Source organism: Schistocerca americana, chromosome 10 (assembly GCF_021461395.2).
Source record: "Schistocerca americana isolate TAMUIC-IGC-003095 chromosome 10, iqSchAmer2.1, whole genome shotgun sequence".
NCBI classification, from domain to species: domain Eukaryota; kingdom Metazoa; phylum Arthropoda; class Insecta; order Orthoptera; family Acrididae; genus Schistocerca; species Schistocerca americana.
In genome coordinates, this window is record NC_060128.1 from 134,754,285 (window position 1) to 134,781,594 (window position 27,310).

Here is a 27,310-nt window from a genome sequence, read left to right on the forward strand (position 1 = left end):
ATGGCCGCTATCGACAGGGGATCTCAAGTTGATTCCGTATTTCTATATTTCCGGAAAGTCTTTTACACCGTTCCTCACAAGCGACTTCTAATCAAGCTGCGGGTCTAAGGGGTATCGTCTCAGTTGTGCGACTGGATTCCTGATTTCCTGTCAGGAAGGTCGCAGTTCGTAGTAATAGACGGCAAATCATCGAGTAAAACTGAAGTGATATCAGGTGTTCCCCAGGGAAGCGTCCTGGGACCTCTGCTGTTCCTGATCTATATAAATGAACTGAGTGACAATCTGAGCAGTTCTCTTAGGTTGTTCGCAGATGATGCTGTAATTTACCGTCTAGTAAGGTCATCCGAAGATCAGTATCAGTTGCAAAGCGATTTAGAAAAGGTTGCTGTATGGTGTGGCAGGTGGCAGTTGACGCTAAATAACGAAAAGTGTGAGGTGATCCACATGAGTTCCAAAAGAAATCCGTTGGAATTCGATTACTCGATAAATAGTAAAATTCTCAAGGCTGTCAATTCAACTAAGTACCTGGGTGTTAAAATTACGAACAACTTCAGTTGGACAGACCACACAGATAATATTGTGGGGAAGGCGAGCCAAAGGTTGCGTTTCATTGGCAGGACACTCAGCCTTACCAGGTGGGATTGACGGAGGACATCGAAAGGGTGCAAAAAAGGGCAGCTCGTTTTGTATTATCACGTAATAGGGGAGAGATTGTGGCAGATATGATACGCGAGCGGGGATGGAAGTTATTAAAGCAAAGACGTTTTTCGTCGCGGCGAGATCTATTTACGAAACTTCAGTCACCAACTTTCTCTTCCGAATGCGAAAATATTTTGTTGAGCCCAACCTACGTAGGTAGGAATGATCACCAACATAAAATAAGAGAAATCAGAGCTCGATTAGAAAGATTTAGGTGTTCGTTTTTCCCGCGCGCCGTTCGGGAGTGGAGTGGTAGAGAGATAGTATGATTGTGGTTCGATGAACCCTCTGCCAAGCACTTAAATGTGCATTGCAGAGTAATCATGTAGATGTAGATAAATATGAAAGGATCAAATAACGATGGAATGGAAGAACTCGGAACAATCTTAACAGCGCGATAGATGTTGAGAGCTGACACACGGCTCACCTTCACCATATGCCATTGGGAAACTTACTAGACGTTATCCACAACCTGTATCGCTTCGCAGGAGGTGCCGCCTGGGACCGCCGCCGCTGGTTGTGGTCTCCACCCTGCTGCTCAGCCTGCCAGCACTGACGCTGGCGGTGTTCCCCTGCGTGCTGCAGGAGGGTACGATGCTGTGCGACTCGCGCAACCTGACGGCTGTGCCAGACCTCTCAGACCAGCCCGCAGACAAGGTGACGGAGCTACGGCTGGAGCGGAACGCCATCCGTGACGTGTCTGGAGGCCCGCTGGTCAACTTGACGGCACTGCGCGTCCTGTCGCTGGACTGGAACTCGCTAGCCGACCTTCCAGAGGACCTGCTCGACGGGAGCCCGGCGCTGGAAGTCCTCCAGGTCGGCTGGAATCAGCTGTCCGCGCTGCCGCCCCGGCTCTTCGACAACCTGGCCCAGCTCAGGGTACTGCGTGCCGCCAACAATCTCATCGCTGAGCTAGACAAGTAAGAAACTCGCTGGTTAACCAGGAATTGCACTGTAACTGCAAAATTGAGACAATTATCCATTCTGTCACACAATGATGACAATGAAGGCTTTCATGGTTGGTTGTCTCCATTGTTGATGAGTGTTCTGGATTGTATGGCCGTGGTCCACGAAACTGTTCAGAGCTGTGCTAGATATTTTCAGAGGAACTCCTGGTTCTGCTGCATCAGTTACACTCCGAGGAACCAGGAGCCCTTTGAAGATACCCAGCACAGCTCTGGAGCCAGAAACTAAACAGGTCAACGGACTATGGCCATACAACCAAGAAGATTCACCAGAAACTAAACTGAAAATAAACTGAATATGTTCCTAATACCCTGGTTCCAACTAAAGTGTTCAACATGTGTCGTTTGGTTGTCAAATGAATGACAGAACTGGAAATCCACTACCATATATTAAGAACTGGGAACTATTCTTCTCACGCCACTGGGATATACGGGTGAAACTAATGGCGTTCTACAATGACACGTTGTGCTCTCACAAGAAGGGACTGAAATTTGTAAATAATCCCACCCCACCATATTTCACTCTCACTCTCTCTCTCTCTCTCTCTCTCTCTCTCTCTCTGTCTCTCTCTCTCTCTCTGTCTCTCTCTCTCTCTCTCTCTCTGTCTCTCTCTCTCTCTCTGTCTCTCCCTCTGTCTCTCTCTCTCTCTCTCCCTCTGTCTCTCTCTCTCTCTCTCCCTCTGTCTCTCTCTCTCTCTCTCCCTCTGTCTCTCTCTCTCTCTGTCTCTGTCTAGCTACGAGGGTCATTCGAAAAGAAATGGAAACTATTTTTGTAAAAATACAGTTTTCATTCTGCATGTGTGAAAGTTTTACAGTGTGTAGATACATCCTTCCCGCTTGTTTTCAAACTTAGTTCAACCTGTTCCCGTGAGTGGCACCGTCACAGCATGTCTTCAAGATGGCTGCTACACTTGACGTTCGTCAGAAGCAACGTGCTGTCCTAGAATTCCTGTGCTGCGAAACCGAGACAGTGGGAAATAACCACAAGAGGTTGAAAAAGGTGTATGGAGATGCTGCTGTCGATCTCAGTACAGTTAGTTGGTGGCCAAGCAGGTTACGTGATGAACGCGGGCATGGCCTGTCCTCGCAGGGGCAGGCCTCGTACTGCAAACACTCCAGACAAAATGCAGAGAGTTAACGAATTGGAGACTGTTGACAGACGCATCACAGTGAACGAATTTTCACGCTATGTTGGGATAGGGGAGGGAAGTGTTTGCAGAATACTGAAAGTGTTGGCGTTAAAAAAGATTTGTGTCAGGTGAGTTCCCAGGATGTGGACAGTGGCTCACGAAGAAACAAGAAAAACGGTATGCAGCGAGCTTGTGGAACAGTACGAGAATGGTGGAGATGAATTTCTTGCAAGAATTGTGATAGGTGATGAAACATGGCTCCATCATTTTTCACCAGAGACAAAGAGGCAATCAGTGGAGTGGCATCATGCAAATTTACCCAAGGAAAAAAAAACCCACACCTTCTGCTGGAAAAGTTATGGCTACGGCGTTTTTCGATTCCGAAGGACTCTTGCTTGTGGACATCGTGCCAAGTGGAACCACCATTAAATTCCGATGCATATGTGACGACAATGAAGAAACTTCAAGCTACACTGAGTCGTGTTCAACCACATCGGCAAAAGCAGGATATTTTGCTGTTGCACGACAATGAATGGCCACATATCAGTCAAAAATCCATGGAAGCGATTGCAAAACTCGGATGGACAACACTGAAACACCCGCCTTACAGTCCTGACCCGGCCCCATGTGACTCTCATCTCATTGGGAAAGACTCTCTTCGTGGAACAAGGTTTGAAGATGATGACTCCCTTGTGCACGCTGCCAAACAGTGGATCCAGCAGGTTGGTCCAGAATTTTACCGTGCGGGTATACAGGCGCTGGTTCCAAGTTGGCGTAAGGCAGTTGAGAGAGATGAAAATTATGTGGAGAAATGAAAATATTGTTCCTAAAGGATGTATCTACACACTGTAAGACTTTAATACATGTAGAATAAAAGCTGGATTTTTTTGAAAAAAAATAGTGCACATTTCTTTTGTAATGACCCTTGTATTATCTATCTACCTCACACATACAAAAGCAAACAATATTTTCATTTCTGTCTTGGTCAGAGAACAACATTGTCCCTGAAATTAACTAACATATGTCCAATCCCGCCTCCATAACCCAGTGGTCTGCACAGCTGGCTGCCATTCCCTGGACCTGTATTCGATTCCCGACACTGCCTGGGATTTTTCGTTGGTGGGACGACTGTTAAGGGGTGCACTAAACTCTGTGAGCCCGATTGATGAGCTACTCGACCGAGCTGCAGTGGTATAGGTTGCGAAAACTTACAATGGCAGGGAGAGTGGCCCTCCATACCACATCAAAGAACGCTATTGGCGAAGGATGACATGGCGGTTGGTCGGTACTGATGGACCCGCCAAAGCCTGTGGACAGAGTTTACGTTTCGTGTCGAAACCGTTGGTACTCACCAAGATTTTCAGGAGGTTTCCCTTGGTTGCAATGCAAATGCCGGAATGGTTTATTCTCTCCCATACAGGAAGCCCTCTGCCCCACTACCAGTTCGTCGACAGACTGATAGAAATGAACGTAGAGTATAAAATGGGCCATATCTCAAACAGCCTACTCCACTTCTTGGAACAGAGAATGAAAAGTACACAAAAACGAAATTAAATTCTCAAGATCAATCAAGTAATCTAGGAAGATAATGGACGTACTCTATAGTACACACTAAAAATACACAGATATAAATAAATACCTTTTTTATTTCAATTTAAATCACTTCGGGGAGTTGACCAATCAATCAAATACACAACTCACAAACTTAAGACAATATTTAATTGACTTTCCTTCTGATACAGGACATAAAAGTATTGACAGTTCAAAATTAATATCTGTACATTTCGCTTTCATGAAGACTATGTCTTTTAGTCAAGCTTGTTCCCAAACCAATTAAATTATGACATGTCTGTTAGAGGACAAGCGCATTGAATTATTTCGACAGTCGTATAACTGTGTAAAGCGTGCACATAGTTATTTATGGTTTCATGAATCCAAACCTGCTGCTACAGTCCAGAGGCAATTCAGGAGTAAATATCACAAGACACCGCCTCAAAGATATGCTCTTATTAATTGGTAAGACCTTTTCACCGAAACTGGCTATGTGTCCCACAGGACGCCGGGTCAGGGTTGGCCAGCAGTCTCTTATTTTGCCCAGTCAGCTGTAACGTGCTTGAACTTTCAAATGGTGCAAATGGCTCTAAACACTATGGGACTTAACATCTGAGGTCATCAGTCCCCTAGACTTAGTGCTTAAACCTAACTAAAGACACCACACACATCCATGCCCGAGGCAGGAGATTCGAACGCATGGTTCTGGACTGAAGCGCCTAGAACCGCTCGGCCACAGCGGCCGGCCCCTGAACTTTAGTTAATGCCCAGTTACAACATGATATGGGCACAGAATTTATTTTGCACCATATCGTCAACGTGAAGTTGTCGTGCATTTCTGTAGTAATGTGCCGACTTGAATTGGGCGTGGTGTAGTAATATCCTGGCCACCGGCATCGCCTGATTTAACCCCAGTGCGGTTACACGAAGACAGTGTGTTTGTTACCCCGCTCCCGGGAAGCGTCGACGAAATGCGGCGACAGACAACAGCACAAGCAGTTGCTTCATAGTATTTGAGAGGAAACTGATTACACGTGGGACATTTGTTGTGTTGCAAGAGGTAGCCACATTGTACTATTGTAAATATATCTTCAAGATACACTTACACTACGTTCAGTGTTGTGTCAAACATTTTGGTAAGTTATTTACCTTTCTCACAAATAAAGGTTGCTTTTGCGTAACTAATTTCTAAATATTCTGTATATTTACTAGTTCGATAGCTCTCTACAACATTCTTGCCAGCCGATTGGCTGCGTAAGCTTTTAAGACAATTGTCCGATAATTCTAACACTTATTGCCATTGCCACCTTCGGAAATACGACGATTATAAAATTTTTCGAAAGTCTTACGATAACTCTCCAGACTCATAGACTCAACAAACCGACTCGTTTGCTTCCTACTTCACGCAATAACTTCAGAAATTCCGAAGGAATGTTACCTACCCCTTCTCCATTTTTAATGGCATGTTTCCCGAAGATCTGCAGATTTCTAATACTGGATCTCCTATATTCTTCTGTTACGCCATCAGACAAACGCTTCCTCTCGTAGATATCTGCAACGTATACTTTCCCCTCTCTTCTGAGGTTAACAGTACATGTCCTTTTGAATTCTTACTCAATGGAAGTATTAATTCTGTTACTCAAAACTTGCTATCAATTGCCTTCAGCTACAATTACATGCATACTCCACAAGCCACCTGACGGTGTGTGGTGGAGGGTACCTTGAGTACCTCTATAGGTTCTCCCTTCTATTCCAGTCTCGTATTGGTCGTGGAAAACAAGATTGTCGCTATGCCTCTGTGTGGGCTTTAATTTCTCTGATTTTATCCTCATGGTCTCTTCGCGAGATATACGTAGGAGGGAGCAACATACTGCTTGACTCCTCGGTGATCCGGCCGGAGTCGCCGAGTGGTTCTAGGCACTACAGTCTGGAACCGCACGACCGCTACGGTCGCAGGTTCGAATCCTGCCTCGGGCATGGATGTGTGTGATGCTCTTAGGTTAGTTAGGTTTAAGTGGTTCTAAGTTATAGAGGACTGATGACCACAGCAGTTAAGTCCCATAGTGCTCAAAGCCATTTGAACCATTTGACTTCTCGGTGAAGGTATGTTCTCGAAATTTCAACAAAAGTCCGTATCGAACTACTGAGCGTCTCTCCTGCAGAGTCTTCCACTGTTTATCTATCATCTCCGTAACGCTTTCGCGATTACTAAATGATCCTGTAACGAAGCGCGCTGCTCTTCTTTGGATCTTCTCTATCTTTTCCATATCACTCCTAATGCCTACTCCCAGAAAATTTATGTAATTAACTGCTAAATGATAATGGATCTTCCTTTCTATGAATTCGCAGCACATTACACTTGTCTACATAGAGATTCAATTGCCATTCCCTGCACCGTGTGTCTATTCGTTGCAGATCTTCCTGCATTTCAGTACAGTTTTCCATTGATACAACCTCTCGATATACTAAGCATCATCCGCAGAAAGCCTCAGTGAACTGCCGGTGTCATCCACAAGGTCATTTATGTATATCTTTCTTCAAACCCATGCTGATTCCTACAGAGTAGATTTCTAGTCTCCAGAAAAGTCATTATACTCGAACATAATACGTGTTCCAAAGTTCTACAACTGATCGACGTTAGAGATATAGGTCTATAGTTCTGCACATCCGTTCGACGTCCCTTCTTGAAAGCGGGGATGACCTGTGCCCTTTACCAATCTTTTGGAACGCTACGCTCTTCTAGGGACCTACGGTACACCGCTGCAAGAAGGGGGGCAAGTTCCTTCGCATACCCTGTGTGTAATCGAACTGGTATCCCATCAGGTCCAGCGGCCTTTCCTCTTTTGAGCGATATTAATTGTTTTTCTATCCCCCGTCATCTATTTCGGTATCCACCATTTTGTCATCTGTGCGACAATCTAGAGAAGGAACTACAGTGCAGTCTTCCTCTGTGAAACAGCTTCGGAAAAAGATGTTTACCATTTCGGCCTTTAGTCTGTCATCCTCTGTTTCAGTACCATTTTGGTCACAGAGTGTCTGGACATTTTGTTTCGATCCACCTACCGCTTTGACATAAGACCAAAATTTCTTAGGATTTTCTGCCAAGTCAGTACATAGAACTTTACTTTCGAATTCGTTGAACGCCTCTCGCATTGTCCTCCTAACACTATATTTCGCTTCGTATAATTTTTGTTTGTCTGCGAGGCTTTGGCTATGTTTATGTCTGCTGCGAAGTTCCCTATGATTCCGTAGCAGTATTCTAACTCGTATGTTGTACCACGTTGGCTCTCTTCCATCTCTTACGATCTTGCTTGACACATACTCATCTAATGCATATTCTACGGTGGACCTGAACTTTGTCCACTGATCCTCAACACTGTGTGTACTTGAGGTAAAGCTGTTGTGTTGAGCCATCAGGTACTCCGTAATCTGCTTTTTGTCACTTTTGCTAAAGAGAAAAATCTTCCTACCTTTTTTAATATTTCTGTTTACGGCTGAAATCATCGATTCTGTAACCGCTTTATGATCGCTGATTCCCTGTTCTACTATGGACGAACTGCTCATTGCAGTGCCTGACCTGAAATATTCCGTCAGTCAGATCGAAATCAGTAATCATTATTGAAAGAAGTGGTGGCACAGACAATGTTCTCATTTCATTATTGAGACCATGATTCCTGAGACTATGATTCCTGAGGCATGGCTATAATTTTTAAAATTAAGACCTTTTTGAATTGCCATCAAGATCTTCCGTGATGAAGCTGACCAACTTTCAGGTTGATGGCTGTAGTTACTTTGATTACGTCTTTCCACAACTTCACCAGACCTTATTGTCTGATACCATACACAACCACATATTTGCTTAGGATTCCACGAAGCCAACAGCGCTATGAAGGATCGTAATGTCACAGACATTAGGTGAAGAAAGGCTTCGGTTCAGTACGCAGTAGTGCGAAGCCAACAGAAAAGACGGAAGCGTAAATTCTCCGGTGCAAACACAGGAAGCACTTTCTTGCAGGTTATGCACATGCCGAGAAACGAGACAATGCGTACTTGCGGCGTGCTTTCAATAGCGAAGTCGCGGAAAGGTATCAACTTTTTACACCAGTCGTATACCGTTTCCGTTACACAGTAACACTGTCGTAAAACACACATTTGTTTATTTTTATTTATTTAATCGTGTCCAAGCCATAGACAACCCACATATTACATATACACACAAATACAAATACAATACACATATGTATAAGTAAAACAAACCCAAAATGGGGAGTCACATTACAATATAAAGACAAACATAGTATATACTCGTATATCATATCACGTCGCGCCAAAATTCAGCGCATTTAACTGCCACTGCCGTAGCGTTTGCCAGATCTTCTTTCCTGCACACTTCCCCCATGTTGCTGCATTCCAGGAGGTGGTCCATTGTTTGGGTCTGTCCGCACTGGCACGTGTCCGTCCCGTCTCGGTATCCCCATCTACACATGCTTACGTTGCATCTGCCCACCCCAGTTCGTAGGCGGTTGAGGGTTCTCCATAATGGCCATTTTAGTTCATTTCCAGAGGCCAGTTGTTCGTTGGGTGAGATTAGAGGTGCCTGGTCTCCCGTAGGCAATGTTGCTTTCCATTTTGACAATCTGGCCTTTTGTGTTGAGGTTTTGATCGGTTGAACTGAGGTGAGGAAACTCCGTCTTGATTTTAGACGTGTGTGTGGAGGGTTTTGTCCGAAGAGAGAATGGCTCTGGTCGCCAGCTGCTTGAGGCCCTCTGCTTCGCTTGCTATAGCTCGTCTGATGTTTGGTGGAGCTATGCCACTAAGCAAATAAAGTTGGCTAACCGGGGTGGGTCTTAGGCATCCCGTGATTATGCGACAGGCATCGTTCAGCAGAGGATCCACTCGTTTCGCATGCGCTGATCTTTCCCAAACTGGGGCAGCGTATTCAGCAACCGAGTAGCAGAGTGCAAGTGCAAACGTACGTCAAGTATGTGGGTCGGCACCCCATTTTGTGGAGATGAGCTTACTCAGGAGGTTGTTTCTTGTTGATAGTTTGCCCCTGACCTTGTCTACATGATGTCTGTAAGTAAGTGTGCGATCAAGGGTGACGCCTAAATAACAAGGAGTGCTGCTGAACGCAATCCGTTGGTTGTTCCACATGATGTTTAGGGTATGTTTGGCGTCTCGGTTTCGAAGATGGAATAGGCAGGATAATGTTTTTGCTGCGTTCGGGTGTAGGCAGTTGGCTTCGTAGTATGGCGTTATTCGTAAGGCTAATTTCTATTGCAAGATCATCCGCGTAAGCAAAGCTCCTAGTCCATGGTGCAACTGGTTGATCATTCACATATATGTTGAAAAGAGTGGGTGCGAGGACACTGCCTTGGGGTAGTCCATTTTTCTGTATACGCCATCGGCTTCGCTTCCCTCCTAGGGTTACGATGAACCGTCTGTTGTGACATGTTTGAAACTCGCTCAACAGCACCCGGAAATTTTGTAAATCTAAGTATAAACGGCTGGCATATAAAAACGCGTAATCGTCATAACTGTTAATATACAGCGTGACAATTATTGAACTGTATGGAAAAACGCTAATTAGTTACGAACTACGCCATGCACGCACTTTATTCAACTTAATATGTCACTACTGGTATTCGGGTTTAGGTTATGAGATGTTCGATATAACTGCCAGTATTGGCGATCATGTGGCGTACAGGAATAGCAAAATTCTGCATCACCCGCAGAAGTGTCAGAACATTGATGCTGTCGATGACCTCCTGAATCGCTGTTTTCCGTTCAGCAATGGTTTGGGGATTATTGCTGTACACCTTGTCTGTAACGTAGCCCCACAGCAAGGAGTCGCATGTGTTCAGATCCGCAAAATAGGCGGCCAGTCGAGGGCCAATGCCAGTGGCCTCTGGATATCCCAGAGCCAGAATGCGGTCCCCAAACTGCTCCTCCAGGACATCAAACACAATTCTGCTTCGATGGGGTCGAGCTCCGTATTGCATGAACCACTTCTTGTTCAAACCAAGGTCACTTTCCATAACGGGGATGAAATCATCTTCCAAAATCTCCACGTACTGTTTCGGTAGTCACCGTGCCATCAAGGAATATCGCACCGATTATTCCGCGGCTTTACATCGCACACCACACAGTCACCCGTTGAGGGCGAAGAGACTTCTCGATCGCGAAATGATGGTCCTCAGTCCCCCAGATGCGCCAGTTTTGCTTATTGACGAACCCACCAAAATGAAAGTAGACTTCGGCTCTAAACCAAACCATACACCGCATACTAATTCTCATCATACGCAGCTTGAGCGTCCTAACACAAACAGTTCAGAAGCTACGACGATTTTATTTCATATAGTTCAGTAACTGTCATCCAGTGTTTACGCAGTTATGAGGCAAGTGGTCTCTCTCATACACAGGGCTAATATTCTCCTCAAAACCTTCAAATCCGTCGAGCAGCCCTGCGTCGGTTTCCGTAAGGGCCATGTTTCTGAAGCATAAGTGAGAACTGGTCTAACAAGGGTTTTATAAATAGTGATTTTTTTTTTGGGCGGTACAGGTTCTTGACTGGGATAAATCACTCAAGGCGAAATCTGCATTATTTGCTGATATCAGCCTAATCTTGATTTCAGTTGAGATGTCATTAAAGCAAGTGGCTGTTGATCCAAGATACTTGAAGTTACCAACTGTTTCAAATGTTTATCCATTCACACTGAAAGATGACGGCGTATTGCGTTGATATGCTTTCCCACAGGCCATGTATTTAGTTTTATCTTCATTTATCGTAAGGTCCATCTTCTTACTTGGTTGACTTAAGGCTGTAAAAGCTTCTTTCAGTGCTGGTACTGTCCGTGCTGTGATGTCTACGTCATCTGCATATGCTAAAATCTGTACTGACTTGTAGAAGATGGTGCCCCTGGTCTGTAGGCCTGCTTCCCTAATCACCTTCTCGAGTGCTACGTTAAATAATAAGCGTGCTAATGTATCTCCTTGACATAGACCATAGGGCATGAAGATGGGGTTGACGGAACGTCGAAACTAGTAGCCAAGTAAATATAAAATCGTAAGTACAGCTGGAAGAATTTAATTTTTAATAAAAATAAAAAAAATACGAGATCCTGCAATTAGGTTCTAATATTCTGATGATTGTGTGTAGAAAAAAAGTTAATTTTGGATGTGCAAAATTAAAAACTCTGTTAATGATATAATTTGTACCATAAGTTAATAACTGTAGTTAATCAAGATTTTAAACATGGCTGCAGCAGCAACTGTTAAAATTCTTCACAATAAAAGGATGACAGCCAAAACCAGTTGCAGGATAAAATTTTTTTATTAAAATTCTTGACCAAGGTTTCGGTACATATAAATATACCTTCGTCAGAAGTAAAACTTCTAAAATTACATCACGCAATGGAGAATAATAAAACAATTGACGACGCCTTTGGCATAATTGTTTTATTATTCTCCATTGCACGATGTAATTTTAGAAGTTTTACTTCTGATGAAGGTATATTTATATGTACCGAAACCTTGGTCAAGAATTTTAATGAAAAAATTTTATCCTGCAACTGGTTTTGGCTGTCATCCTTTTATTGTGAAGACTGTAGTTAGTCTTATAACCTTCTCAGGACACTACAATACGATTTTCTAATTAATTGCGTGATTAGAATATGAGTTATGGTTTTTTTATAAAAAAGAAAATAAAAAAATTAAAAATTCAAATTTCTGGAAAAGTATTAATCCTGCATATTTTACTATATTTTTCAGTTAAAACGCAGCTCTTTCGTTTTACACATGCAAAATTTTAGATTAGTAGATTAATAAATGAGGCTGTAATAATTTTTTAAATAAATGTTTACATTTTCCGTTACATCCCCCCTTAAGGAAGGCAAGAACATTCCGAACAGGATCCCAGATGTGTGAGTGGCTCGAGGACTTCTTAGGTAATAGAACACGGTATGTTGTCCTCTACGGTGAGCGTTCATCAGAGACAAGGGTGCCCTAGGGAAGTGTGATAGCACCACTATTATTCTCTTTGTACATAAAAGATTCGGCGGACAGGGTGGGCAGGAATCTGTGTTTGTGTACTAATGATACTGTGGTGTACGGGAAGATACGAAGTGAATGTATGATGATGCAAGATGACTTAGACAAAATTTATATTTGATGTAATGAATGGCTGCTAGCTCTTAAGTGTAGAAAAATTTCAGTTAGTGCGGATTAGTAGGAAAAACAAAAGTTTAATATCCGGATACAGCTTCAGTAGTGTCCTGATTGACACAGTCACATCTTTTAAATTTAGACGTAACGCTGCAAAGCGGTATGAAATGGAACGAATATGTGAGAATTGTGGTAGGGAAGAGGAGTGGTCGACTTTCGGTTTATTGGGAGAAATTTGGGAAAGAGTGGTTCACCTGTAAAGGAGACCGCGTGTAGGATGCTGGTGCGACCTCTTCTTGAATGCTGCCCGAGTATTTGGGATCCGTACCAGGTAGGATAGGAGGAAGACAGCGAAGCAGTTCAGAGGAGGGCTGCTAGATTTGTTATCGGTATGTTCGAACAACACGCTGGTGTTACGGAACGCTTCAGAAACGCGGATGGGAATCCCTGAAGGGATGACGACATTCTTTTCAATGAACACTATTGACGAAATTGAGAGAACCAGCATTTGAAGCTGACTGCAGAACGATCCAGCAGCCGCGAACATACGTTTCGCGTGAGGACCAGGCAGATAGGATACGAGAAATTAAAGCTCATTCGGAGGCAGACAGACAGTCGTTTTCCGTCGCTCTGCGAGTGGAACAGGAAGGAAACCAGGGTACTCTCTGTCACCCTCCTCACGGTGGTTTACGGTGTATGTATGTACATGTAGATGTAAATGAGTTACATGAACCTGAGTAACAGTAACTTTGCGTGAAAATGTGTAAGAAAAGTGGCTTTTAGCAGCCGGCTATGCCACGCCCATGGGCATTTGGATCCAGTGTGTTATCATAGCACATAAATGTAGAACATCAAATAATCACACTTTACGCCAAATGGATGTACCTTAAATACGCCAGCTTAATCAGTCCTACCTTTCGTGCTGCAAATGACTGTTTTCTTTTTGAAACCCAGTAGACGATTTCCGACCCTTGCGAATACAGGGTTTCCAAGTGTGAGGGGTCTGACAGGAACTCTCATTAGAATCAAAACTCTTCATATGGACATATGCCCTATTCAGAATGGTTTTCAACGTAAAACACATTTAATGTGTGATAATTACTTGAAACCTTTAGCTGCCGACAGCTGTTGTTGTTATACCTCTATGGGGACGGCAGAAAATGTGTGCCCCCAACCTCTACTCGAACCCGTGATCTCCTGCTTACCTGGCAGACGGTCTATCCACCTGAGCCACCGAGGACACAGATGAATATCGCGACTGCAGGGACTTATCCCTTGCACGCTTCCTGCGAGACCCATATTCCCAACTGTCCACAATCTACATATGTAGTGTACCTAATAGATATTTGCCCATCCACTCATTACTCGCGCCCACTAAGGTGACGATTCCCGTAACTATATATATATATATATATATATGAAGATAGTAACTGTTCTCGAAAGAACAGGTACCACTGATGACCGTGCAGCTTCTTTAGGATAAATGATAGTTAATTGAAACCCTCAGCTGCCGACAGGTGTTGTTAATATACCTCGATGGGGACAGCTGAAAATGTGTGCCCCGACCTGGAGTCGAACCCGGGATCTCCTGCTTACATAGCAGACGCTCTATCCATCTGAGCCACCGAGGACACAGTGGATGGGCAAATATCTATTAGGTACATTACATATGTAGATTTTGGACAGTTGGGAATGTGGGTCTCACGGAAAGCGTGCAAGGGGTAAGTCCCAGCAGTCGCGCTATTCATCTGTGTCCTCGGTGGCTCAGAGGAATAGAGCGTCTGCCATGTAAGCAGGAGATCCCGGGTTCGAGTCTAGGTCAGGACACACATTTTCGGCTGTCCCCGTCTAGGTATATTAACAACACCTGTCGGCACCTGAGGGTTTCAATTAATTTTCATTTATTCTAGAGAAGCTGTACAGTCATCAATGGTATCTGTTCTTTCGAGTACAGTTACTATCTTCATATGTATATATAGTTACGGGAATCGTCACCTTAGTGGGCGCGAGTAATGAGTGGATGGGCAAATATATATTAGGTACACTACACATGTAGATTGTGGACAGTTGGGAATGTTTGTTTTTGGCCTAGTGGCACGCGCGTATGTGCCCTACCAACATAAGCTCTTAGACGTTTTATGCTAACTCAACACACTTCGTTGCTTTTGAAGTCTTCGTTCGAGACGTCTTTCTGACAGTAAACTGGCCCGTTGAACGAGCAGCTGTCCATTATGTTTTGTGAAGGTAGTTGTGCGAGGACTGAGTGTGTATCAGGTAGCAGCATCACTTAACTGAGTTTGTACATGAATTGGCTAAAATGACACACATATATACTAATGAATATTGTGTAGATATGGTATATGTAAACGGTTTCTGTGATGGGAGTGGTCCAGTTAGTGTCGAAGAACGCGGGGAGCTTTCCGACATGTCGAAAACCTCATCGTAGAAAGTTCACCAGAGTTTTCGGCACATTCCGTGAAAGAGCTTTGGTTCCTAATTTGCATTTCCTACGTTGAGTACTTCAACAACATGTAGAGGAACAGAAACTCATTGTTAAAATGATGTAGCGTAGTGGTACTACCAGCAAACGGTGTCTTTCTGAACGTATTGGACATATGTCTGCCGAACATTACATGCATAAAACGTGCATCAGTTTGGCAACGTATCCACAACCTTCACATTGGTGAGAATGGCACACGACTGTGCATATCACTATCCCATGACTTTTGCACGTCAATGTATGTATGTACTTTCATGCCGCCTATGTCCCTCCTACCGTTCATTAGGGTAACGTGTAAAAATGAGAAGTGAATTTCGTCATGAACCTTTCAAGATTTTTGGTAACAATTTTAAACGACCACTTGTCTTTATATAGTAGTATAGATTAATACCTATAGTAGTATAGTATATTAGCACGTAGCACATACGAGGGGCATTTGAAAAGCCCGTGCAAAAAAACAAAAAAAAAAAAAACTACTTACTTATTTGGGATAAAACTTCTTTATTTTCGACATAGTCTCCGTGTAGACTTATACAGTTCATCCAACGCTGTTCTAATATGTTGATACCTTCCGAAAATAGGAATTGTCCAAGTCTGAAAATCTCTGTCCCGCCATCCATTTCTTCAAATTGGGGAACAAATTGTATCCCGAGGGAGCCAACTCTGGAGAATAGAGGGGATGTGAAACGAGCTGGATTCCTATTTCCATCAATTTTGCGACCACAACTGCTGAGATGTGTGCTGATGCATTGTCGTGATGGAAAAGGACTCTTTTGCGGTCCAATCGCCGGCGTTTTTCTTGCCGCTCGGTTTTCAAACGGTCCAGTAACGGTGAATAATATGCACCTGTATAAGTTTTACCATTTCACAGATAGTCGATGAGGATTATCCCTTACGAATCCCAAATGACAGTCGCCATAACCTTTCCGGCCGAAGGAATGGTCTTCGCCTTTTTTGGTGAAGATTCTCGCTTGGTAACCCATTGTTTATTGTTGTTTGGTCTCAGGAGTATAGTAATGTATCCATGTTTCATCCATAGTGACGAAACGACGCTTAAAGTCCTGCGGATCCTTCCTCAACAGCTGCAAATCATCCTTGTAACACTTCACACGATTCCGTTTTTGGTCAAGCATGAGCAATCGCGGAACCCATCTCGCGGGTAGCTTTCTCATGTTCAAATGTATATGTAAAATATCATGTACCCGTTCATTCGAGATACCCACAGAACTAGCAAACTCACGCACCTTTTTCTTTCATCCATCACCATATCATGGATTTTATCAATGATTTCTGGAGTCGTAACCTCCACAGGGCGTCCAGAACGTTCATCATAACTTGTGCCCATATGGCCACTCCAAAAATTCTGAAACCACGTATAAACTGTTCTAATCGAAGGTGCAGAGTCACCGTAATATTTATCAAGCCTCTCTTCAGTCTCCTGAGGCGTTTTGCCTTTCATAAAGTAATGTTTAATCACCACACGAAATTCTTTTTCGTCAATTTTTTGACAATCATTCGATTTCCTTGATTCACACGAATGCCAAACACAAAGAAATAGACCAATATGGCTGAAACTTGGTGTGCGTTCTTTCCAAAGATGCTACTAACTAAACATGACCTCGATACGCGCCGGTGGTGCCATCTCTCGAACTTTTGCACGGACTTTTCAAACGATCCTCGTTGTAGTACAGTACGCAGTATGTTACAGGATAACAAAGTAAAGTGGCATATAATAAGCATGTGGTATACTATAGTATGTAATATATTGTAGCGTATATACCATATTAGTCTATTAATACACAGTACCTGTCTGATGGTTCATACTGTAACTCAAAATAGAGACTCAGTCGCGTTTTTTGAATGAGATTCGGAAGCATGGATGTTCATTTATAAATCCAGTATTTGCTGTTACGGCGCCTTACTGCAAGATGCAGATGGCGCCTGAACAACTACAGGTTCAGAGCAGAGTTAGGAAACGTTTGACGGTGGTTGCATATGGAGACTTACAATACTATCCCATTATAATACAGTGCTATGTTGATAAAGGATCCTTTGAACATTTACATGCTTCCAGTTCGACTTTTGCGTCGACGCCACTGCTGGAGACTGTGGACTTACGCAGCAACATGTTGACGTCACTGGAGCCTGGGACGTTCACCGGCCTCAAGAGCCTCAAGGAGGTCATCCTCGAAGATAACCACCTGTCCTTGCTTCCACCAAAGACCTTCGGAAGCAACCCCAACCTCGTGACCCTGATGCTGGGCAAGAACAGTCTGACAGAGGTGAGGAGTTGCATCAATTTACTGTCTAGCAGCTAGCCAAGGAAAGTAAACGCGGTTCTTACATGATTTATGGGGAAATTCTTCACACATAAGTATCGAAAATTAGTATTTCACTCTGCAGTGAGTGAGTGAGAGAGAGAGAGAGAGAGAGAGAGAGAGAGAGAGAGAGAGAGAGAGAGAGAGAGGGTGGGAGGAAGGAATAGAAACAGAGAAAGAGAGAGAATGAGAAAGAGGATAGTGAGACTGGAGGGAAAACTAAAGAGAGGAGGGAGAGTGAGAGAGACAGGTGTGGAAGAGAGAGTGGAAAATGTGAAAGAGGAAACTGGGTAAAATAGGGAGAGAGGAGAAGGAAAACAGGTGACTGGACAGATGGATGAAAGGGAAGGGAAACCATAAAATAGTTTGAAACTATGATTAAAATTGTCACACCAGTGGTAACAACCTGAATTTTTGCCTCTTGTAGTGTCATTGGATATTTTTTTCCACCTAACCTTCGATGCCACACCAGTGACGTTTACGAATGATATGAGACGGCAAAGGTAAAAGATATGGAATATGGAATTGTACGAGAAGTCAGGTCTGGTTTCTAATAGATTTTGGTGTCTAGATGATGGTTCAGGGTGTCCGTTGCAACCAAAACTAATAGATCCCGACCTCTTCCCATTTAGAAATATTAGGGCCCATCAACTCCAGGCTGAAGAAAGCATCTTTCACCTAGTTTGCTTAGATGGAGGAATGTGGTTTGCCGTAGCGACTGTAACCTCGATGGATCGAGGACTCCACCATTGGAAGCAGCTGCTGGTATGCCAGCAAATGCTAGTAGTATGTTCCCTATTCTCCACTCGAACATCGCTAAAATTAACTTCAATAATCTTTCATGCCAAAGGTCATCTTTATTGGGAAAAGTCATCCATCACATCTCCTTTCCAACACTTCCCATCTAGAAGCGACCCCTTGTTTGATGGCTAAAATTGGGGGCTTTTTTCAGGATTTAGCTTCAGAGAATCTCCTACAACAATTCGTCATCTGTTTACAAGCTATTTGGTCTCCCAGCCTCGATGACAGACGAATTCGTTTCTCTCAGCAGGGGTAGCTGAGAATTCAGCTCGCAAGCTGTCACCTGGCTTGAGTGGGACAGCGCTCAGCTCCGCTGCACATTTCGCCCACCACCATTATAGCTGTCTGAAAGTGAGGTGGGGGGAGAGGGGAAAACTGAGAATGCACCGAATTTAGATGACAATTCAGTCGCATTGCGTAGGATTTGGTTTTATATTTCACATTTCTCAACAACACAGATCACAAACAAACAGAAATTTTGAATATTATTTATTTTTGCAACTCTGAGGAGATGATTTTTATCTGGGATAAGCTGTCGGCATACAGACAGACGTAGACAATTTAACAGATTTTCGCACTCGGGTAAGATGACTTATTTCGTTCCATAATGGACAAAAGGTATTGCACACACATGTTGATCGAAACATTGCGGCGCTTTCGTTATGTCATTATAGCAATGTAGAAACTCTTGGTCCAAATGGCTCTGAGCACTATGGGAATTAACTGCTGTGGTCATCAGTCCCCTAGAACTTAGAACTACTTAAACCTAACTAACCTAAGCACATCACACACATCCATGCACGAGGCAGGATTCAAACCTGCGACAGTAGTGGTAGTGCGGTTCCAGACTGCAGCGCCTAGAACCGCTCGGCCATCCCGGCCGGCGTAGAAACTCTTCCTGGGGAAAACTACACTCCTGGAAATGGAAAAAAGAACACATTGACACCGCTGTGTCAGACCCACCATACTTGCTCCGGACACTGCGAGAGGGCTGTACAAGCAATGATCACACGCACGGCACAGCGGACACACCAGGAACCGCGGTGTTGGCCGTCGAATGGCGCTAGCTGCGCAGCATTTGTGCACCGTCGCCGTCAGTGTCAGCCAGTTTGCCGTGGCATACGGAGCTCCATCGCAGTCTTTAACACTGGTAGCATGCCGCGACAGCGTGGACGTGAACCGTATGTGCAGTTGACGGACTTTGAGCGAGGGCGTATAGTGGGCATGCGGGAGGCCGGGTGGACGTACCGCCGAATTGCTCAACACGTGGGGCGTGAGGTCTCCACAGTACATCGATGTTGTCGCCAGTGGTCGGCGGAAGGTGCACGTGCCCGTCGACCTGGGACCGGACCGCAGCGACGCACGGATGCACGCCAAGACCGTAGGATCCTACGCAGTGCCGTAGGGGACCGCACCACCACTTCCCAGCAAATTAGGGACACTGTTGCTCCTGGGGTATCGGCGAGGACCATTCGCAACCGTCTCCATGAAGCTGGGCTACGGTCCCGCACACCGTTTGGCCGTCTTCCGCTCACGCCCCAACATCGTGCGGCCCGCCTCCAGTGGTGTCGCGACAGGCGTGAATGGAGGGACGAATGGAGACGTGTCGTCTTCAGCGATGAGAGTCGCTTCTGCCTTGGTGCCAATGATGGTCGTATGCGTGTTTGGCGCCGTGCAGGTTAGCGCCACAATCAGGACTGCATACGACCGAGGCACACAGGGCCAACACCCGGCATCATGGTGTGGGGAGCGATCTCCTACACTGGCCGTACACCACTGGTGATCGTCGAGGGGACACTGAATAGTGCACGGTACATCCAAACCGTCATCGAACCCATCGTTCTACCATTCCTAGACCGGCAAGGGAACTTGCTGTTCCAACAGGACAATGCACGTCCGCATGTATCCCGTGCCACCCAACGTGCTCTAGAAGGTGTAAGTCAACTACCCTGGCCAGCAAGATCTCCGGATCTGTCCGCCATTGAGCATGTTTGGGACTGGATGAATCGTCGTCTCACGCGGTCTGCACGTCCAGCACGAACGCTGGTCCAACTGAGGCGCCAGGTGGAAATGGCATGGCAAGCCGTTCCACAGGACTACATCCAGCATCTCTACGATCGTCTCCATGGGAGAATAGCAGCCTGGATTGCTGCGAAAGGTGGATATACACTGTACTAATGCCGACATTGTGCATGCTCTGTTGCCTGTGTCTATGTGCCTGTGGTTCTGTCAGTGTGATCATGTGATGTATCTGACCCCAGGAATGTGTCAAAGTTTCTCCTTCCTGGGACAATGAATTCACGGTGTTCTTATTTCAATTTCCAGGAGTGTATATAGATATCCTATACAGGTTTTCAGAGTGAAAAGATTTGTCTTTAAAACGGGAAATACACTGCAGTTAGTTACATCCGCAAATGCACAGGGGCGCTTTCAACTGGAACTGTAAGCAGTGTCGTAAACGGATATCGGCTTATCAGTGTCCTGAAAACGTTTAGCAAAATTTCCTTGTAATTCTTTCAAGGACATAATGAATTCTTCAGACCACACGTTTCATTTAACGCCAGTGAGCTTACTGGACTGGACTGTGTCCTTATTTATCCCATCTACAATGCGGTTTTCTTCTGAAATGCATCCTCATCAAATCAGAAATAAGTATTTTTAGTATATTGCATCTGTGATAGACTAATATATTGAAAAATCCGCCTCAGTTGCGAAAATTTTCTGGTCTTTACCCAGGTTTCGGCTAGAATAATCTAGCATTCTTCAGAAGAAGAATAAGATTATTGTAACATGCCAGAGTAAGGCACAGTCAGCATTAAAAATTAATTCCATAGTACCGTGGTACCACGTTTTAATTTGACATGGTACCACGGTACCATAGGTTTTAATTTTTAATGCTGACTGTGCCTTATTCTGGCATGTTATAGTAATTTTATTCTTCTGAAGAAGGCTAGGTTATTCTAAGCGAAACCTGGGTAAAGACCAGAAAATTTTCGCAGCTAAGGTGGATTTTTCAACATATCAGTAATAAGTTGAAACTTCCTGGCAGATTAAAATTGTGTGCTGGACCGAGATTCGAACTCGGGACCCGAGTTAGAGTCTCGATCCAGCAAACAGTTTTAATTTGCCAGGAAGTTTCATATCAGCGCACACTCCGCTGCAGAGTGAAAATCTCATTCCAGATATAAGTTGTTTGTCGCCTTACAGTGTCATACAGTGGGCAGTGAAGTCCACTTGAAAAGCGACGTCTGCAATGCTTTCTGGGTATTCTAATTTTTGTTCCTGCACTTCTATTTTCTTCATCAACGGCTTTGCTGCAATGGTAAGACCGGATATGTGTAGCAGTAAGATTGGTGACCATCTTGCTCTCCAGAGTGCGGTTGGCAACCGGGGTGCACTCACCCCTTGTGAGACCAATTAAGGAGCTACTTGACGGAGAAGTAGTAGCTCCGGTCACGAAAACGAAAAGGCTGCGAGAGTCGTGTATTTACCATATTCCCTTTCACATCAGCATCCAGTGACGCCTATGGGTTGAGGATGACACGGTGGGCGGTCGGTACCGTTGAACCTTCCAAGGTTTGTTGGGACAGAGTACCTTGTACTCTGTTTTCCTTCGTGCATTCAACAAAAGCGCGTTTTAAATCGAAAAATCGTTCCGGGCTTGCTTATTGACTTAACCAGCGTACTTTGCAATAATATATAGTGTCTCCAACCTCTTCGTCCAATTCAGTCCACAAATGTTGCAACTGGCAGTGGAATAACTCGATGTACGTCAAATGTTAAATGCCCAGGTTTGACGATGCCACTATGGCTGCAGTACATTAGGGCTTTGTTTTTATGAAACAGATCTGATGATGGTCATTATGGACCGAAACCGGTAATGCGTTAACAAAAGTTTGGGACCATAGACGTAAAGTAAAGGAAACTTACGTTGTTGTATGACTACACAGTTGCCGAACAGTCACTGGAAGCAGTCATTTACATCAGATACTTTAGAGTGTGAGTATGGAGCGATTTAAAGTGGAGCGACTGCATAAAAATAATTACAGGTAAGGCAGATGTCAGACTGGGCGTCATTGGATGAATCCTCAGGAAATATGACCACACACAACCCATACTTGAATACTGCTCGTCAGTCTAGGATCCGTACCTGGTAGGTTTGGTACAGCAAATCGAGAAGATCCCGTGAAGAACAACGTGTTCCGTTGAAGGTTCATTTGGTGTGTATGAAAGAGTCACGGAGACGATCACAGTGCGGTTTACTCTTGAAATTCCGAGAGCGTACATTCCTAAAAGTTTTCAGGAATACATTACTCTCTCCCACGTATATCTCGAGGGAAGGCAATGAAAGCAAAATATTGAGGTTTGAGCTCACACAGAGAGTTAGCGATAATCCTTCTTTCCGCAAACCATTCTGGACCGGAACGGGAAAGTGGGGAAATGACAGTGCCCCACAAAGAGTCCTCCACCACACTCCATAAGGTCACCTAGATGGTGTAGAGATTCGGATTATCTCCCAAACTCAATGGGAATGATTTGATGAACATTCTACAGACAAAAGGATGTAACTTCAATCACACTGAAGAAATCTGCGACACCAACAGGCAAAGTTCGTACATCTTGGACCCAGCTCCACCTCTCATCTACAATGAATGTATGCAAGCTTAGGTGATGAACGAAAATTTGTACGAAGGCCGGCGTTCAAACCCAGACAGAGTGATTGGGAATCTGGATTGAGGAGGAAGACATGCTAGGGTACTTAAGCAAATCTACTGTGTCAAGGTTGTGTAATGGTTAGCGCGTCTGCCTAGTAAGTAGGAGACACAGGTTCGAAACCTGCCTTTCAGAAAAATTTTAATTTGTCGGTTAAGTTTACATATGTATAGCGAAAATGTTTGAGACTTAAAAACTCTCTGGAATCATATACACTACTGGCCATTAAAATTGCTACACTACCAAGATGACGTGCTACAGACGCGAAATTTACCCGACAGGAAGAAGATGCTGTGCTATGCAAACGATTAGCTTTTCAGAGCATTCACACAAGGTTGGCACCGGTGGCGACACCTGCAACGTGCTCACATGAGGAAAGTTTCCAACCGATTTCTCATACACAAACAGCAGCTGACCAGCGTTGCCCGGTGAAACGCAGTGCTGGATCCCAACAGCCTCGTATCACTAGCAGTCGAAATGACAGGCATCTTATCCACATTGGCTGTAGCGGATCGTGCAGCCACGTCTCGATCCCTGAATCAACAGATGGGGACGTTTGCAAGACAACAACCATCTGCACGAACAGTTCGACGACGTTTGCAGCAGCATGGACTATCAGTTCGGAGACCATGGCTGCGGTTACCCTTGACGCTGCATCACAGACAGAAGCGCCTGCGATGGTGTACTCAACGACCAACCTGGGTGCACGAATGGCAAAACGTCATTTTTTCGGATGAATCCAGGTTCTGTTTACAGCATCATGATGGTCGCAGCCGTGTTTGGCGACATCGCGGTGAACTCACATTGGAAGCGTATATTCGTCATCGCCATACTGGCGCATCACCCGGCGTGATGGTATGGGGTGCCATTGGTTACACGTCTCGGTCACCTCATGTTCGCATTGACGGCACTTTGAACAGTGGACGTTACATTTCAGGTGTGTTACGACCCATGACTCTACCCTTCATTCGATCCCTGCGAAATCTTACATTTCAGCAGGATGATGCACGACCGCATGTTGCAGGTCCTGTACGGGTCTTTCTGGATACAGAAGTTCGACTGCTGGCCTGGCCAGCAAATTCTCCAGATCTCTCACCAATTGAAAACGTCTGGTCAATGGTGGCAGAGCAACTGGCTCGTCACAATACGCCACTCACTACCCTTGATGAACTGTGGTATCGTGTTGAAGCCGCATGGGCAGCTGTACCTTTACACGCCATCGAAGCTCTGTTTTACTCAATGCCCAGGCGTATCAAGGCCGTTGTTACGGCCAGATGTGATTGTTCTGGGAACTGATTTCTCAGGATCTATGCACCGAAATTGCGTGAAAATGTAATCGCATGTCAGTTCTAGTATAATATATTTGTCCAGTGAATACCCGTTTATCATCTGCATTTCTTCTTGGTGTAGCAATTTTAATGGCCATTTCATTAAACCGCTTCTGTAAGTTGTGGACTGTGGTACAGGACAGCTTCCCCACTCGCCCTGATGTTGCAGGTTCCAGCGGACGTCTCAGGAGCGATGCCGTCTCTGCAGTACCTGGACCTGGCGGACAACAGCCTCTCCGTGTGGGAGCGCGGCGCCTTCCGGGAACTGCAGCAGCTCCAGACGCTGCTTCTGTCTCGCAACAACCTGTCCAGCTTGACAGCAGGTGCCCTGGACAACCTGCCAGAGCTGACGGAGCTCCGGCTCAACGAGATTGGCCTCACCACGCTGCACCGCGACCTGTTCGTCAAGCAGGTAATGGCTGTGACTTGTCTACACATCAACTCTTAAGTAACCATCTCTACATGATGCCCAAGGAAATGTGTGCCAAACCTGGACTGCGTATTAAAGCTGGCTGATGTCTGACAGAAACGTGGCAGTCTCACCAGGCATCACTGCGATCTTCTCGTCGAGCAGGTACTGGCTCTGACTTGTTAGCGCACTCACTGGCCAGTAACATCCTCACCACGAAGCTAATTGGAAGATTAGCTCAACCTGGACTGCCAGGCACAGTTGACAGATGTAAACTATGTGATCAAACGTATCCGGACACCTGGCTGAAAATGACTTACAAGTTCGTGGCGCCCTCCACCGGTAATGCTGAAATTCAATATCACCCTTAGCCTTGGACAGCTTCCACTCTCGCAGGCAGGCATTCAGTCAGGTGCTGGAAGGTTTCTTGGGGAATGGCAGCCCATTCTTCACGGAGTGCTGCACTGAGGAGAGGTATCGATGTCGGTCGGTGTGGCCTGGCACGAAGTCGGCATTACAAAACATCGTAAGGGTTTCTATAGGTCAGGACTCTATGCAGGCAAGTCCATTACAGCGATGTTGTCGTGTAACCAGTCCGCCACAGGCCGTGCATTACGAACAGGTGCTCGATTGTGTTGAAAGATGCAATCGCCATCCATTAATTGCTCTTCAACAATGGGAAGCAGGAAGGTGCTTAAAAAACGAGTGTAGGCCTGTGCTGTGATAGTGCCGCGCAAAACAACTAGGGGTGTAAGTTCCCTTCATGAAAAACACGACCACACCATAACACCACCGCCTCCGAATTTTACTGTTGGCACTACACACGCTGGCAGACGACGTTCTCTGGGCATTCGCCGTACCCAGACCCATTGTGTACCGAGATTCGTCACTCCACACAACGTTTTCCTACTGTTCAAGCGTCCAGTGTTTACGCTCCTTACACCAAGCGAGGCGTCGTCTGGCAGTTACCGGCGTGATGTGTGGCTTATGAGCTGTCGCTCGACCATGAAATTCAAGTTTTCTCACCTCCCACCTAACTGACATAGTACTTGCAGTGGATCCTGATGCAGTTTGGAAGTCCTATGTGATGGTCTGGATACATGTCTGCCTATTACCCACTACGACCCTCTTCAACTGTCTGCGGTCTCTGTCAGTCAATAGGCGAGTTCGGCCTGTACGCTTTTGTGCTATTCGTGTCCCTTCACGTTTCCACTTCACTTTCGCATCGGAAACAGTGGACCTAGGGATGTGGAAATCTCGCGTACAGACGTATGACACAAGTGACACCCAATCACGTGAGCAAGTTCGAATTCCGTGAGTTCAGCCGGCCGAAGTGGCCGTGCGGTTAAAGGCGCTGCAGTCTGGAACCGCAAGACCGCTACGGTCGCAGGTTCGAATCCTGCCTCGGGCATGGATGTTTGTGATGTCCTTAGGTTAGTTAGGTTTAACTAGTTCTAAGTTCTAGGGGACTAATAACCTCAGCAGTTGAGTCCCATAGTGCTCAGAGCCAATTCCGTGAGTTCCACGGAGCACCCCATTCTGCTCTCTCGCGATGTGTAATGACTACTGAGGTCACTGATATTGAGTACCTGGCAGTGGGTGACAGCACAACGCACCCAATATGAAAAACGTATGTTTTGGGGTGTCCGGATACTTTTGATCAGATAGTGTGCATCTACATCCGTATACAAGATTTGCAAGCCACTGTACGGTGCCTGGTGCATGGTACCCTGTACCACTACTACCATTTCCTTTCCTGCTCCACTCGCAAGTAGAGGGAGGAAAAAACGACTCTCTGTATGCCTCCGTTTGAGTCCAAAGCTCTTGTATCTTAGTTTCATGGTCCTTACGTGAAGTTTATGTTGGAGGCAACAGAACCGTTCTACAGTCAGCTTCAAACGCCGGTTCTCTAAATATTCTCAATAGTATTCTTCGGAAAGAATCTTGCCTTCCCTCCAGATATCCCCATTTTAGTTCCCAGAGCATTCCAGTAACACTTCGGTGTTGTTCGAACTTACCAGTAAGAAATCTAGCATCCCGTCTCAGAATTGCTTCAAAGTCTTCTTTCTGTCCTACTTAATATGGATCCTGAACACACGAGCAATACTCATAGTTCGCACTAGCGTCCAATATGCGGTATTTACAGATCAACAAAATTTTCCCAAAATTGTTCCAATAAACCGATATCGATCATTCGCCATCCCTACTATAACGCTCACATGCTCGTCCGATTTCATATCGCTTTTCAACGTTACACCCACACACAGTATTTAAAGGACGTTATTATGTTAAGCAGGATATTACTAATGCTTTATCCGAAAATTACAGGTTTGTTTTTTCTATTAATCCGCATTAACTTTATTTTTTCTAATTTTATTCCTAGCTGCCATTCCTCACACCAAGTAGAAATTTTGTGTAAGTCATCTGGTACCCTCCTACACGCATTCATCTTCTACATATTCCTGTACACCTCAGCATCATCAGCTAGCAACAGCTAATTTCTGCTCACCCTGTCAGCCACTTGGCAATGGCCTTGCCGCAGTGGATACACCGGTTCCCGTGAGATCACCGAAGTTAAGCGCTGTCGGGCGTGGTCAGCACTTGGGTGGGTGACCATCCAGGCCGCCATGCGCTGTTGCCATTTTTCAGGGTGCACTCAGCCTCGTGATGCCAATTGAGGAGCTACTCGAACGAATAGTAGCGGCTTCGGGCAAGAATACCATCTTACGGCCT

General features: G+C 45.1%; 1 protein-coding gene and 1 pseudogene across 1 annotated transcript in view; both read left to right on the top strand.

Moving 5' to 3' along the window:
* LOC124552296 (leucine-rich repeat-containing protein 15-like) overlaps nt 1-27,310 on the top strand; it is a 200,088-nt gene that overhangs the window by 117,828 nt on the left and 54,950 nt on the right. Inside the window, exons 3-5 of the mRNA XM_047126572.1 lie at nt 1,188-1,619; nt 17,083-17,290; nt 24,338-24,580. Coding sequence (XP_046982528.1) covers nt 1,188-1,619; nt 17,083-17,290; nt 24,338-24,580 — 883 coding nt within the window. The remainder of the gene's footprint in view (nt 1-1,187; nt 1,620-17,082; nt 17,291-24,337; nt 24,581-27,310) is intronic.
* On the top strand, nt 27,101-27,218 carry LOC124552920 (annotated as a pseudogene).